The sequence below is a fragment of the Dipodomys ordii genome, unplaced genomic scaffold (assembly GCF_000151885.1).
Source record: "Dipodomys ordii isolate 6190 unplaced genomic scaffold, Dord_2.0 Scaffold19, whole genome shotgun sequence".
In the NCBI taxonomy this organism is placed as follows: Eukaryota; Metazoa; Chordata; class Mammalia; order Rodentia; family Heteromyidae; genus Dipodomys; species Dipodomys ordii.
This window is the reverse complement of record NW_012267235.1, coordinates 16,241,021-16,256,381: the sequence shown is the minus strand read 5'-3', so window position 1 is coordinate 16,256,381 and position 15,361 is coordinate 16,241,021. Positions and strand designations below refer to the sequence as shown.

Sequence of the window (15,361 nt, the reverse complement as noted above, 5' to 3'; positions counted from 1 at the left end):
TCCTCAAGGATTGATTCCCTTTTAATAAATAGATGGGCTACACAGAGGCTCTAGACATCTGCCAGGATGCCCAATCCCCATCCTTCTTCCTCCCCACCCCCAGGTGGGGAGCAAAAGCCCTACCTAGTCAGCAGTATCTAAGTGCAGAAGCTATCCTCCTGCCTGGCAAATGTCCCTAGAGGACCAATCTGGGCCTGCACCAGAACCTGTCCCCTACATCCAAAGACCAGCTGACACCAGGCCCAAGCAATAAACCCAGAGTCCCCCTTCCCGGGAACAGGCAGGAAAGATGGTATCTTTAGGAGTGGGGCAGGCAACTGATCCCTCCACATACCAAAGAACACTGTTTACCCATGAAGAAGAATCACAATTCCATTCCCTACCTCAGGCCTGGACAAGTGATAATGATGTGGTCAGGAGAAAGTTTGCTTGTTTGTCTACACCATGGCAGGACACCACTGGTCCTGAGCTAGAAGAGCAGTTCCTAACTAGCCAAACAACTTCCCTGCTGGGAATTGTGGGTGTGCCTTGGATGTTTCCCAGAAAGGAAAGACAGCAACAGACTTGAAAACTGCTAAGACAGTAGATACTAATGTTATTACCACAAAAATATGGTAAGTAATGAGGTGATGTATGGGTTCTGTAGTTTAACTCGGCCATTCCATGATTGCATATGTGTATCAAAATATAATGTTGTACCTAAGTATATCCACTGAATCCAAACTTGCCAATGAAAAATAACAATTTTAGGGCTGGGAAGGTGGCTCAGTGGTAGAGTGCTTGCCTTGCATGCCTGAGGCCCTGGGTTCTATTCCTCAGCACCACATAAGCAAAAAGAAAAAAGCCGGAAGTGGCACTGTGGCTCAAGTGGTAGAGTGCTAGCCTTGAGCTGAAATGCTGAGGGACAGCGCCCAGGCCCAGAGTTCAGGCCCACTACTGGACCCAAAATAAATAAATAACAATTTTAGAGCACATATAAACACATAAATCAACATCTTATAAAACAAAGATTTTGTTTTGTTTATGAGAGGATTAGTAAATTTAAGTATATTATAGGTATAATGGAAATATCACAATAAATTCCTCCATGCAATTAATATATGTTAATAAAATGTTTTAAAAGAGAAAATATAGAAAAATGAAAGGGAATATGACCTGAAAAGAATACAATATATGAAATGTAAATTCATACGACACATTAGTCAAGTTCCAATGAAAGTATAAGAGACAGACTACTTCACTCATTAGAAAGGACCGAGTCCAAAATGCTGGCATCAAAGGCTAGTGAAGATATGGAACAAGAATCCTCATTCATTGCTAGTAGGATGCAAACTTGTTCAGCCACTTCATAAGAAAAGTTGGTGGTTTTTTACAAAAAAAAAAGTTAGTGGGGGCTGGGAAGTTGGCTTAGTGGTAAAGTGCTTGCCTCGCATGCTTGAGGCCCTGGGTTTAATTCCTCAGCACCACATAAGCAGAAAAAACCGGAAGTGGCGCTGTGGCTCAAGTGGTAAAGTGCTAGCCTTGAGCTGAAGAGCTGAGGGACAGCGCCCAGGCCCAGAGTTCAGCCCCCATGACCGGATCCAAAAAAAAAAAAAAAAAGTTGGTGGTTTTTTAACATACTCTTACTTAGTATGACCTAGCAGGTGTGTTCCTTGGTACTTATTCACAGGTGTCAAAAACATATCCTCACACAAAAAAACTGCACATGCTGCATATGGCAGCTTTACTATGAAGTACCTCAACTTGGAACTGCTGAGATGTCCTGTAGTAGTTGGGTAGATAAATCATGATATATCCAGATATAGGAATTTTATCCAATGCCAAAAAGGAATGGGTTATCAAGACATGAGGACTGGAGTCATGGCTCAAGTAGTAGTGTGCCAGTTGAGCAAGAAAGCTGAGCAAGAGGGAGAGGCCTTGAGTTCAATCTAATAACATACACACAAACACAGGCACACACACAGGCACACACACACACACACACTACAAGAAAAGACAAGAAAGAAATTTAAGTGAAGTAATTCAATCTGAAAAGGCTACTGTATAATTTCAACTACACAGCATTCTAGAGACAGTACAACTAGGACAACTATAAAGACGATAAACAGATTAGTGGTTTTCAGAGGTTGGTGGAAGATGAGGAGGGAAGGATGACAGTGGAGCACAAAGGATTTCAAGGCAGCAAAACGATTTTAAATGATACTGTAGTGATTGATAAACATACATCTGCCAAAATCCATAGAATTAGACGACCCAGAGGGACCCCAGTGGACTCTGGATCATAATAGCATGTTAATCAAGACTTGAGGGACAGGTGTTTGACCCCAGTTAAACAGTTAAGAGATAGAAAGTGACTGGAACAAAGACATGCCATGGGAAACAAAGGAAGAACATAAATCACTGTTCTTGTTTCTTCCCTAGGAAGCATGTTCCAATTGCATGTGTACTTAGATGTGTGCACAAGTGAAGGCAAGCTCTCCCACATTCACCCAGGAAGGGAGGGGTCTAACCAGACAGGAACTTCCATCCAACTGGAAAGGCCTTCAGCAGTGAGCAACCATCACTCAACAAATCAAATCAAGGTACATCTCCGGAGAGAGGCAGGTATAGGGACCAAAGATCTAGCAGGCCAGACAAAGAAGCCTCAGATTTTTCCTCACAGAGTGACTGGGAAATGCCCTTCCCACTCAGGGAGTCTGCCAATTCTTTTCTTCCTTCTTTTTCTTTTCTGCTTTCTTTTATGGTTTTTCTTTCACATTCAAAGAAACTTAATTCACCCAATGCCCTGCCTTTTTGTTCTTTTAAAGGACAGAGAAAAAAGAAGTGAAGCCCTTAGACTCCTCAATTGTACCAAATGTACCACTATGAGACAGGATGTCAATAACAGAGGAAACAGGAAACATATGAGGTATCAAACTTCTGCTTGATTTCACTGTAAACTTAAAACCACCCTAAAAATCATTTATCCTTTTTTTTTCTTTTGTGCTGATCCTGGGGCTTGAAGTCAAGGCCTGAGCACTGTCTCTGAGCTTTTTTTCTCAAGGCTAGCTGTCTACCACTACAGCCACTTCTGGCCTTTTGGTGGTTAACTGGAGATGAGAGTCTCATGGATTATCCTGCCCAAGCCAGCTTCAAACCAGAATCCTCAGCTCACAGCCTCCTGAGTAGATAGGATAACAAGTGAGAGCCACTGCCTGCCCCCCATTTACTAATTTTAACAGAGAAGAAAGAGAATCTCTGCAAATATGTCCTTTCTTTAACAACTCTAGATTTACACAAAAAGTTTTGATTAAAGGAACACACATGAATTTCTTTCCAGCTCTGAGTAAGTTTGAAAGCTGATCCAATTTGCAGAAATTTGCAGATAATTGATGTCCATTCAATATTTTCAAGACAAGCCTACAGATACACCAGGGAGTGGCAGGCCTCAACAGCAAGGCTTCTCTCTCCAGACTCAGGGATAGGCCAGGTGCCCCAGGCAGCATGACTCATCAGTGAAGACAGGCTTTAGAGCCATATAGCCTGGGATCAAATCCAAGCCCAATGCTTTGCTGGCTGGATAACCTTGCCAGCTGCTAGAGCCATAATTTTTTATCTATAAATGCAGCTAAGAATAGCTTCTTCACAAGCTGTTATTTAAAGGATAATGCACATCAAGCACTTTCATAAACTCTCTCATTCATCTCCACACTCACCTTCCCTGGGGCCTAGGCATGCTTCACTTCAGTCAGCCCTCTGGCTCCTCCTTAGATCCCATATGTGAAACAGACATAATGGAGAACACGGAGTTCATGCATCACCACCAGATTTTCCTTTTATGGTAGGGCCAAAGCCCTGGCCTCTGCTTGAAGTATTCATCCTTTCATAAGCCAATGTCCCATGATTTCGTGACTCAACAATCCACAGATACTAACATAGCTCATCCATGTCTGGGACAGATCTCTCTCCTAGAATAAGTTCTATTCCATAAAGGAAATTGTTAGGTTTTTTGTTTTGTTTTTGGGTCCAGTCGTGGGGCCTGAACTCTGGGCCTGGGCGCTGTCTCTCAGCTCTGCAGCTCAAGGCTAGTGCTCTACTACTTGAGCCACAGCACCACTTCCGGCTTTTTTCTTTTTGCTTATGTGGTACTGAGGAATCGAACCCAGGGCCTCAGGCATGCAAGGCAAGCACTCTACCACTGAGCCACCTTCCCACCCCCAAACTGTTAGGTTTTTAAAGAAGAGGTAGCCGAGTAAGAACAGCACCACGCACGTGGTATTCAGTTAAGGGGTAGGTTTATTCATTAGACATGCTGGGGAAGGCCTGGGAGAGACCTGGGAAAGAGAGCTGGGAAAGAGAGCATCTGGGCCTGGGTGAGGCCTTATCTAGGGTATGGGCGGAGAAAGGTGTGGCCACATCAAATTCAGATGTGACCTCAGCGGAGGCAGATGGGACTTCTTGCAGGTATGCCAGTTGCCTAGGTAACGAAGGTACTGGGTGGAGACTTTGCTGTGAGGAGGGTGGAGTCTGCTTGCATCCAGGAGCAGACCTTACAGAAATAAGGGTCATTGAACTTTTCTATAAAGGGCTAGATCGTAGATACTTTAGGCTTTGTGAGCTATTTGGTCGCTGGTACAATTATGCAACTCAGCATTGTATCGTGAAAGCCAAAGACAATAATAAATGACTGTGTGAGGCAAGGTTTCAGTGAGGGTTTATTCATAAAAACAGGAGTAGATTGGATATGGGCCAGGGCAAGGGAAGACTGTCACCAATGGCACAACTAGGGTGACCTGAGGTTCCTAGTAATTGGAAGTACATGGTACTGTGAGCATGCACACACACACACACACACACACACACAGTTCACACCTGTAATGTACATGTGTGTATATATACATACTTTTATTTATTTTTAAGGATGACAAACTAGATGAGGGTGAAAGAGTTTAGTCCTGAAGGGGAACAGGGTTATTTCTAGTTACTACCAATTGAAGTTCATTGATAAAATTTTTACCATATCACTTAGATACAGTTCTGAACTTTTATCTAAATAGCAATAGAGCTAATATCTGGGGGACTTTCCTATTTCACACCAAAATCACTCTTGGGAAAACTTGATTCTTCCAGAGCTTGGAGTGAGACCAGTCTTCCCCACCTTCTCTGGGAGCAAATGATAAACCATTCAAGGCAGGTAAGACATTGGGCACAATACAAATACAAATGGTTTTGACATCAAAGGAAATGTTTTGTTCTGAGAAGTGTTTTCATAAGCTTCATATACTTGTACTCCAGTAATATAAAAACCAAACATGTGTTGCAGTCAGTAAAAAGTTGAAAGGCAGGTCATTTCTTGTTTGAAGATATTCACCTGGAGACGGGTGGCTGGAATCTTCCCATGGACTCGACCCCAGTCAACGCAGTATCGGGCACAGGCCCAGGCAGGCTGGCAGGCTACACACAGGGCACTGGTGTTCCCTCAGCAGCTCACAATGGCAGTGTGGCACTCAAAGGCCCAGCCTCGGGGGCACTCTGCATGGCATCCCTCACTTCTCCCCTGGAGCCACAGAATCCTTGGAGACCTCAGCATCCTCTGGTTTAAGGGACCCTGTAAAATGCTTCAGATGAACTTCCTCAGGCTGTGCAGGGTGCCTTTCTCGAGTGTTCACATCTCTCAAAAGAGGAACCAGGGCAAAGTTCTTCCAGTTTCTCCCTGAAACTGAAGGGCCAAGTAACTGTCATTACTACTTTGGATACAATAAAACAAGGCTTACTTATTAACCTCACAAATCTCTAGATGGGGGGTAGGGAGGTGAAAGAAGGGAAGGGATGGGAAGGGAAAACAAAGGAGGAGGCAACAATGCTTGATAAGAAATGTACTCATCTTGCCCATGTAATTGTAACCCCTCTATATGGTATTTTCACAATAAAAAAAAATCTCTAGATAAACAGAGGCCTGAGGATGTACGTTCCTCTTCCTGAAGGTGCTTGGGGAGCCTCATCCACTTGGGTCAGATCCTAACTTCTCTCACCCACCCTGGCATGCTTATGACCTCATGAAACACTATTCACTTGCTTCTTTCATCACTGCCCAAATGAGAGACAGGTTTCTTCAGCATGACACTGAGATCTTTCCCATGAGTGGCTCCATACTAGATGAGCTCTAGAGTGATGAGTTCCAAAGAACCAGGATTTGGGGTACAGTCTAACAGGGCACTGTAGATTGAGAACAATGCCAAGGAAAGCTCAAATGTAGCCAGAAGTCTCAGGGAGCTCCTAAAGATGGCCAAGTTGTTACTCCCATAACCACCTCAGAGCCACCATCTGGCCAACGCAGAAAATGACAGCCAAAGGGCAAAGATAGGGTGTTGTCCTTTCATTTGTTTGGTTAGCCAGCTCCTTGGATGGCCACATTTTATATGATCTGTCTGGAAAACCCGCCTAAACTCACATCTCCCATCCTTGTGTTATGATCCAGGCCCTTCTGCTGGCATCCAACACCTACCACATCACAAAGGCATCTGCAGTGGGCATTGTGATTGTAACTAGTCCAGCACAACACACATCAATGAGCTGCTGGCCAATGAGGTGCTGGCCAGTTCCCTCCCCCATGCTGGAACCAAGTCCTAATTGCTACAAAAAAATCTCTATGCTCAGAATGCTGAGCATAGAGACAGAAGGACCCATGAGACAACAGGCTGGGTGAGTACTTGGATACTACCTACTGGCTGACTGAGTGGTAGGGACACCCAGCATCAGAGATTATTTGGCTCAGTCCTAGTTCTAGTGCCCTCAAAGGAGGCCCGAGTTCCCAACCACTCATTATAGCTCCAAGACTCCCTCCTCATGCTCCCCTAGCTCCTCTATTTACCACTTTTCTTCCCCAGCCTTTCCCTCCTACATTCTTTCACCTCTTTCTATCATTTACACTGATTGATGGGGAGAAGTCCTTGTTACCTGAATTTATCTAGCTATGCTTTGCTGGGCTTTCTACTGTGACCAAGGAATAATCCTTAATAAATTCTTAATAAATTTTAAGTGTGAAATCAGGAACTCTCTCACCATCCCCCATGCCTGCTCTATTAAACACAGCTGTTGTTATTAATATCACATTGAAGCTGGTACCAGTGGCTTACAACTACAATCCTAGCTGCACAGGAGGCTGATATCTAAGGATCCCAATTCAAAGTCAGTCTGGGAAGACAAATCCTAGAGACTTTTATCTCTAATTAACCAACCAGCAAAAGCCAGAAGTTGAAGTGTAGCTCAACTAGTAGAGCACAGCCTTGATGGAAAAGCTAAGAAAGAGCTCCTGAATTCAAACCCCAGTACCAGCACACACACACACACACACACACACACACACGTGGGCATGCACACATGTGCAGTAGTTACCTAAAATTTATAAAAACTGTCTCTTATGTGGGGCAGCCCCGATTATTCAAGAAACTGAAGCAGGAGGAGCACTTGAACCCAGTTGTTCAGGGTCAATGAGGCTCTAGCGCTAAAATAAAATAATGAAATGAAATGAAACAAAGTGAAATTAAATAATGAAATAACTCTGCTTTATATGTATGTTACATCCCAATAAAAAGTTGATTTTTAAGTTTATGAAATATATAAAATGAACCATTTATGATACAATATCAAATATGAAAGATATAGCATCAGGAAAACTGGTTTAAAAAAGTATGCACTTTCTGCAAGACTTGATTTATTCTTCAGTCACTTTTTTTTTTATCAGTCCTGGGGTTTGACCTCTGGGCCTGGGCACTGTCCCTCAGCTCTTCAGCTCAAGGCTAGTACTCTACCACTTGAGCCACAGTGCCACTTCCTGTTTTCTGGTGGCTAACTGGAGATAAGAATCTCACGGATTTTCCTGCCTGGGCTGGCTTTGAACCATGACCCTCAGATCTCAGCCTCCTAAGTAGCTAGGATTACATGAGCCACTGTTGCCTGGCTCTTCAGTCACTTTTAAGGACAAGTTCATCTAACAAGTGGTGGAACACATGCCTAGCAAGCTCAAGGTCCTGAGTATAATCTCCAGTGTCAATAAAAAAATAAAATAAAATAAAAAGCCAAACAGCAATTTTAGAACTCACGTCTGTAACTTTAGAAACAGTCTGAAGGTCTATAGTAACCAAACACCAAATCAAGAAAACAACTTTTAAATGATAGGGAACTAAAACTACTTTAAAAAAAAAAGGAACCCTATTACACTGCTGGTGGGAATGTACACTTATACAACCACTTTGGAAAGCAGTCTGGAGGGTCCTCAGAAAGCTAAAGATTGACCTCCCTTATGACCCAGTCATACCACTTCTAGGCATCTACCCTGAACAACAGGAACCAATATACAAGGACACATGCATTTCCATGTTTATTGCAGCACTGTTCACAATAGCTAGGATATGGAAACAACCCAGATGCCCCACCACAGATGAATGGATCCAAAAATGGGGGATCTATACACAATGGAATATTATGCAGCCATTAGAAATGACAAAATAATGGCATTTGCAGGGAAATGGATGGAGCTAGAAGGAATCATGTTGAGCGAGATGAGCCAAGAGCAAAGAGACAAACGGTACATGGTCTCCCTGATAAGTGGATGTTAAATCCAAAATGTTATGTGATACGACAAAATTAACAGGACTTAAGAAACAAAGAACTTCCATTCATCTGCTCGAACCACTACTAAATATCCCCATGCTGCTGCATGTATGGTGTATATGTGTACACCGTTATATGTTATAGACCGTGATAGACAATTTGCTCCAGGAAAAGTTAGAATGAGCTTGTGACTTTAAATGAGCATCATTATTCCACAATACTGTGAAATTTGGGAAATTACATAATCACTTAATCACAATAAAAAAAAGCACCAGAAAACTAGAAGTGACGTGATTGCTCAAGTGGTAGAGCATAAGCCTTGAGCTGAATTGTTCAGGGACAGCTCCCAGACCTAGAGCTCAAGTCCCACAACTGACAAAAAGAGAGAGAGATCTTTCATGTGATTGCTTCTAACATATTTATAAGATTATGTCTTCGTTGCCTTGTATGCCCCTCCCCCATGGTACAACCCCTGCTTTCACTAAATATGATGTTGGTATATGTGGAGGGGAAGGGACAAAACAAATTGTTAAAACAGGGATACAGGAGGACCCATTGCAACAATGAGATGTACAAGTCGTTATGTCAAAAAACAAACTTTACAACTTTGGTGGAGGGGGAGGGAGGGGAGGGGAAAGGATACGAAGGGATAGGAAGGGGAAACAAAACAGGAGACTACAATGACTGATAAGAAATGTGCTCATTATCTTACCCATGTAATTGTAACCCCTCTGTACATTATTTTCACAATAAAAATATATTAAAAAATTAAAAACAAAACCTCTTTCCAAAAGATAGGAAGAAATTTTCATACCATTCAATTTGGCGATGATTTCTTGGATGTGATACCAAAAGATAGGGAAAGAAATGAAAAAAGTCCAATTTATGGACTTCATAAAAATGTAAACAATATTCTCAGCCAGGCACCAGTGGCTCACACCTGTAATGCTGGCTGCTCAGGAGGCTGAGATCTAAAGATTGTGCTTCAAAGCCTGCTGGAGCAGGAAGTCCATGAGACTCATCTCCATTTACCACCAAAAAGCTGGAAATGGAACTGTGGCTCAAGTAGTAGAGCACTAGCCTTGAGCAAAAACAAGCTTATGGACAGCACCCAGGCACTGAGTCCAAGCCCCAAGACTGGCACAAAAAAAAAAGAACTTTCTCATCTGGGTACAGTGGTGCAGCTGGTGCCGCTGCATTGGAAGCGCAGGTAAAAGGATCACAATCTGAGTGTAGCCCAGGCAAAAATATAACTAAAATCAAAAGGAAAAAAATAACTAAATCAAAAGGAAAGGCTGAATGTCTAGCCAAAGTGGCGAGTGCAAGGCCCTCAATCAGCCTGCTGTAAGGGAAAAATATTATAAATCACATATGTGATAAATGATTAATATCCAGAATAGATTAAAAGCTAATATTTTAATGCATAAAGAACTTAAATAAAGAATATTTACAAAAGGCAATTAAGAAGATAATATGTTAAATATCATTTGTCACTAGGGAAATACAAATCAAAACTACAATGAAATACCACTTCAAAGTTAGGATGATTATACTTAAAAGAAAAAGAAAAACATGGCAATTGTTGAGGAGAATGAGAAGAAATCAGGACATTGAGGCATTACTAGTGAAAATATAAAGGAATGAAGCTACTTTGGAAAACATTTTGGCTATTCCTCAAAATGTTAAACAGAATTACCATATAGTCCAGCAATTCCACTCCTCAGTGCATACCCCAAATCACAGATGAGAATCATATACACCAATGCTCATTATAATAATTTACAATAGCCAAAATAGCAGAACCAATCCAAATACCAATCAACAGGTAAATGGATTAATTAAATTTGTTATAATGCATGTAATATAACATTATCCCACCAGCATAAAAGAACAAATATTATTGGACTCCTCTATATAACTTACGAGTGGGAAAATTCACATGAGAGAATGGAACACAAGTTACTAGTATCTGAGGAAAAGAAGAACGGGGGACTTAATGATTAGTGATGATAAAATTTCTGTTCAAGATGACAAAAAAATTTCTAGAGATAGATAGTGATTATGATTGAACAATGTTAATATAATTAATCCAGTAAAATTTTATGTATATTTAGTGTATCTGTGGATGATAATAGTATTTTGATTTTGTAGTAGGAATCAAGCCTAGAACCACTACAAGCAATCTTGCTAGACAAACAATCTACTACCAAGTTATATCCTAGCCCATATTTTAAAAACAAAAGCAAAAACAAAAAACAAGCTGGGAACAGGTGGCTCACATCAATAATCCTACATGCTCAAGAGGCTGAAATCTGAGGATCAGGGTTCCAAGCCAGCCTGGGCAGGAAAGTCTATGAGACTCTTATCTCCAATTAACCACCAAAAGGCTAGATGTGGAGTTTTGGCTCAAGTGGTAGAACGCTAACCCTGAGGAAAAATGCTTAGGGACAGCTCCCAGGCCCTGAGTTCAAGCTCCAGGACCAGTATATACACACACACACACACACACACACACACACACACCATTAAAAAATTTCCAATGGTTCAGGTTATAACACACACACACACACACACACACACACACACACCATTAAAAAATTTCCAATAGTTCAGGTTATAATTGTGCCTCCAAATGTACTACACTTGCCATGCTCATCATACCTTTCATTTAATGCTTACTGTGAAAGGTTGATCATTAACTGTTAGGCAACATTCTGGTTGTAATTTTCCCCAAAGTTTTCTGCTTCAGATGTACCCTTTTCTCCCCTTCCATCCTTTCCACCTGTCCACTTGTGCCATTTAAAAGAAGTGTTCCCATACAACTCTTATGTCCCCATAGCCCCACATAACTGATTGCATACGTGGGGTAGCCCTCAAAAGCAGGGGTGTGGCCTAAGCTTCTCTCTCAGGAGCCCTGAGGCAATGCCAGGGCCAGGGATGTGGGCACAACTGGCTTGTAGAAACCCCAGGAGCCCTCAGTGTGTGGTATTTAAGGACATTCTAGAGTACCATAGCTAGGGATGTGTGGCTGGCAGGCATCTGAAGCTGCCTCAGAACCCAGGCCTTCACGGAGTATGGGGACCCACCTGCCCAACGCCATGCCACTGGCCAAGGAGGCCCCTCCATGCCCAGCACTGGCCCTCATGCCTCACCTCTGCCTGACCTCAAGGAGAAGCTCAGGGTGCGTTTGACGCCCTCACAGTTGCCTGGGTCCTCATTGATGATGCCCACATTGGTGTTCCAGGTGGTCCAGTTCACCTCATCCACCCTGCAGGTGACAGGTGAAGTCAGGGAGCTGGTTGCCCAGGCTGGCCCAGCTTCCCGATACCACTCCCAATACATCAGCATGGAAACAGCTACCAAGGGGCAGGAGCCTGCTTTGGGGACACTTTCTCTCCCCAGTTTCATCATGAGACACTTTAATTGTAGATTTCTAGTCCTGACCCTGCTCACCAGATTGTCCCGTCAGACACTTAAAACTTTCCATCATTGAACATTTGACCATGTGCTAGAATCTACAGTGGTTTTTTTTGCCCAGAGCTAAGCCCTAAGGGGCTCTCAAAGCTACAGCTGCCTAAAGAGTTTCATAGTTTTATGGGGTACCAGTAGCTCAGGCCTGTAGCCCTACCTACACAGGAGGCTGAGATCTGAGTATCATGATTCAAAGCTAACACAGGCAGGAAAGCCTATGAGACCCTGTTCTCCAATTAGCTACCCACCCACTCCCCCCCTCAAAAAAAGCCAGAAGTGGAGTTATGACTCAAATGCTAAAGTATAAGTCTGGAGTGGAAAAGGCTCAGGGAATGAACCCAGGTCCTGAGTTCAGCACCACTACTAGCACAAAAATGAAAGAATACAATAGAATAGAATGCTAGGAAATTGATTTTTTAAATTAAAATAGCTAGGTGTTGGTGGCTCACACCTGTAATCCTAGTTACTCAGGAGGCTTAGATTTAAGGACAGCAGTTTGAAGCCAGCCCAAGCAAGAAAGTCTGTAAGACTCCTATCTCCAATTAACCACCAAAAGTGGAGCTGTGGTTCAAGTGGCAGAGCTCTAGCCTTAAGCAAAAACCAGGGACAGCACCCAGGCTCTGAGTTCTAGCCCCAGGACTACACCAAAAAGAAACAAACAAAAAGTCTCCTATTCTCCTGACAGGCCCTAAGAGGCCCTCTATACCCACAGCTGACTCCAAGCATGTTCCTTCATGCCCATAACTGCACCCCCCAGGTTCTCAAGCATTGATTCCTACCTAGGTCTTACCTAAAACACCACCTGTAGTCGTCCTTGCCATCCGGAGTAAACCCCACCTGCAGCAGCTTGCCGGAGCGGAAGGCCTTCCTCATGCACTTCAGGAAGCTCTTTTCTGTGTCCAGGATAGTGATAGCTCTCTGCAGGAAGACACAAAGGGCTGAGCAGCCAAGGGTCAGAGGGACAGAAGCCACTAGCCAGGATCAGCCTCTCAAGGTATCTCCTAGCTTCTGATACCTCAGACCTGACCTTCCAGGATCCCCTCTCCTGGGCTTGTTTCCACAGACTGGCAGGTTCATGCTCTAAGAAGGAGCTCAACTCATCCAGTTCAGATCTGCCTGGTGCCTGCTGAGCCTGGCTGGGACAGTTCCATAAATGACCCCAGACCCTCCCCTAAGGAGCTCACAGGTCACCATACAGGCAGTAGGTAAAAGGAAGGACTCCAAGTGATCCTGAATCCTAGCTTTGCCTCTTGCAGCTGTGTTCCCTGGGACACCTAACCATCCCTATCAAAGTGAGGGGGGATTAAATGAGAGAAGCTTAATAACAGGAGGTATATATAGACTGCATGGTTCAGAAAGGGAGCTCTCAGCATCCTTTGCCCCATGTGACTAGTATCAATTGCCACCCTGCACCAAATTTATCTGTGATGGACACTCCACATGTCCTTCACTCCAGAATTGCCCAATCTCAGCCACACATGACTTCTATGGATGCTAGTCCTAGGTCTAGCTGTGCCCAGCTGTGTGAGGCAGCAGTACAGGTAGCCCTCTGGGCTGTGTTCCCTACCAGCTGTCCCACCTGAAGCTTCCAGATGTTCTTGCTCTCCTGTGCAATTTTGTTGACAGTCTCTCCCATGAGGGCAATGAGCATGTTGAGCAGGAGGATGTAGGTGAGAATCACATATGCTAGTAACAGGATGATGAATACAGCCTTGAAGTCATAGTTTTCAGTGAACTCCAGGTCACCCATGCCAATGGTGAATTTGAACAGCTCCAGACACGTGAAGTACAGGCTGTTGTAGTTGTCAGGTGGTTGTACCTTACAGCCTGGACCCCGCCTGCTTTGCAATGTGGGTTCAGCCAGCACAGAGTCATTCTTCCCATCCTCAATCAATGTCACCACCGCTACAGGCCATGGAAGGGAGAGGTACAGCTGGATGGAAGCCAAGACTCCAGGGCCCCTAACACCACTCTCCTGCCTTGCTACCCAGGATGGGTTGATAGCAAAAAACCTGCTCAGACATGGAGCACCCTTGCGTGCAACTATCAGAAATTTTCCATAATATACTGCTTTATCATAATAAGACTTTATGTTCATATGCTAGAAAAATGTTAAAATAAATCTGTTAGGGCTGGGAAGGTGGCTCAGTGGTAGAGTGCTTGCCTTACATGGATGAGGCCCTGGGTTCAATTCCTCAGCACCACATAAACAGAAAAAGCTGGCGGTGGCTCTGTGGTTCAAGTGGTAGAGCACTAGCCTTGAGCTGAAGAGCTGAGGGACAGTGCCCAGGCCCAGAGTTCAGGCCCCATGGCCAACAAAAAATAAAAAATAATAATAAATCTGTTAATACAGTGTGAATATAGTCACCTTTGTACAATGTACAACCTGCTTAATTTTACACATCAGCCCTAGCTTTATCTCATTTGTCAGCTACCCTCTGTGTGCCTGTGTTGCTTGGGGGTTCTGTCTACTCTAGAGCTAGATGTCAAGCAGAATAGCCTCTTCCCACATACCACCCTGTTCTTTAGCAGTTGTACAACATAGTTATACATATCAGTATCATGAATCCCCTTGGCCTTATCCTTTCCTTTGGCTACGGATATGCAGGGATTTCAGGTACAGATGCCAGAGCCATCTCAACCAGGGCCCTCCTGGATGAGCTTTCCCACTCTCCCACAGAACCCATGTAACTGCAGAACTGAGACGAAAATCAGAACAGAGCCACGTGCTTCAAACATGATGTGCATATGTCAAATAAAAGGCACAGAAGTCTTCTTGAAGGGCTCTCAAGGACCAACCTCAGACAATCTGAGCATCAGAGTAAAGGCTGATAAAAAGGATTTACTTGCTGGGTGCCAGTGGCTAAAGCCTGTAATCCTAGCTACTCAGGACGCAGAGATCTGAGGATCATGATTCAAAGCCAGCCCAGGCAGGAAAGCCCAAGAGACTCTTATCTCCAATAAACCACCAGAAAACCAGAAGTGGTGCTGTGGCTCAAGTGGTAGAGTGCTAGCCTTGAACTGAAAAGCTCAGAGACAGCGCCCAGGCCCAGAGTTCAAGCCCCAAGACTGGCAAAAATTTTTTTTAAAAATGATTCAATCATTTAAAAGTAATAGTCCATGAAGCAAAAAGAAAAAGAGAAAATCCAAGGGAGGGAAAGAGGGAAGAAAGGAGGAAGGGAGAGAAGAAGGCAGGCAGAAAGGAAGACAAGAAGACAGGCAGGCAGGCAGAAAGGAAAGTTCTATGGGCTCCAAAAACCAATTTTCACTATGGGGTGTGTGTGTGTGTGTGTGTGTG

At 43.6% G+C, this 15,361-nt stretch overlaps 1 protein-coding gene across 2 annotated transcripts in view; it reads right to left on the bottom strand.

Annotated features, from left to right (window-relative positions):
- Positions 1-4,859: 4,859 nt before the first annotated feature.
- Trpv1 (transient receptor potential cation channel, subfamily V, member 1) overlaps positions 4,860-15,361 on the bottom strand; it is a 32,035-nt gene continuing 21,533 nt past the window's right edge. For both annotated transcript variants that reach the window (XM_013013166.1, XM_013013167.1), the window contains exons 12-15: positions 13,643-13,968; positions 12,854-12,981; positions 11,745-11,860; positions 4,860-5,698 (exon numbers count right to left, since the gene is read on the bottom strand). In XM_013013166.1, the coding sequence (XP_012868620.1) occupies positions 5,526-5,698; positions 11,745-11,860; positions 12,854-12,981; positions 13,643-13,968 (743 nt within the window). In that variant the 3' untranslated portion in view covers positions 4,860-5,525. The remainder of the gene's footprint in view (positions 5,699-11,744; positions 11,861-12,853; positions 12,982-13,642; positions 13,969-15,361) is intronic.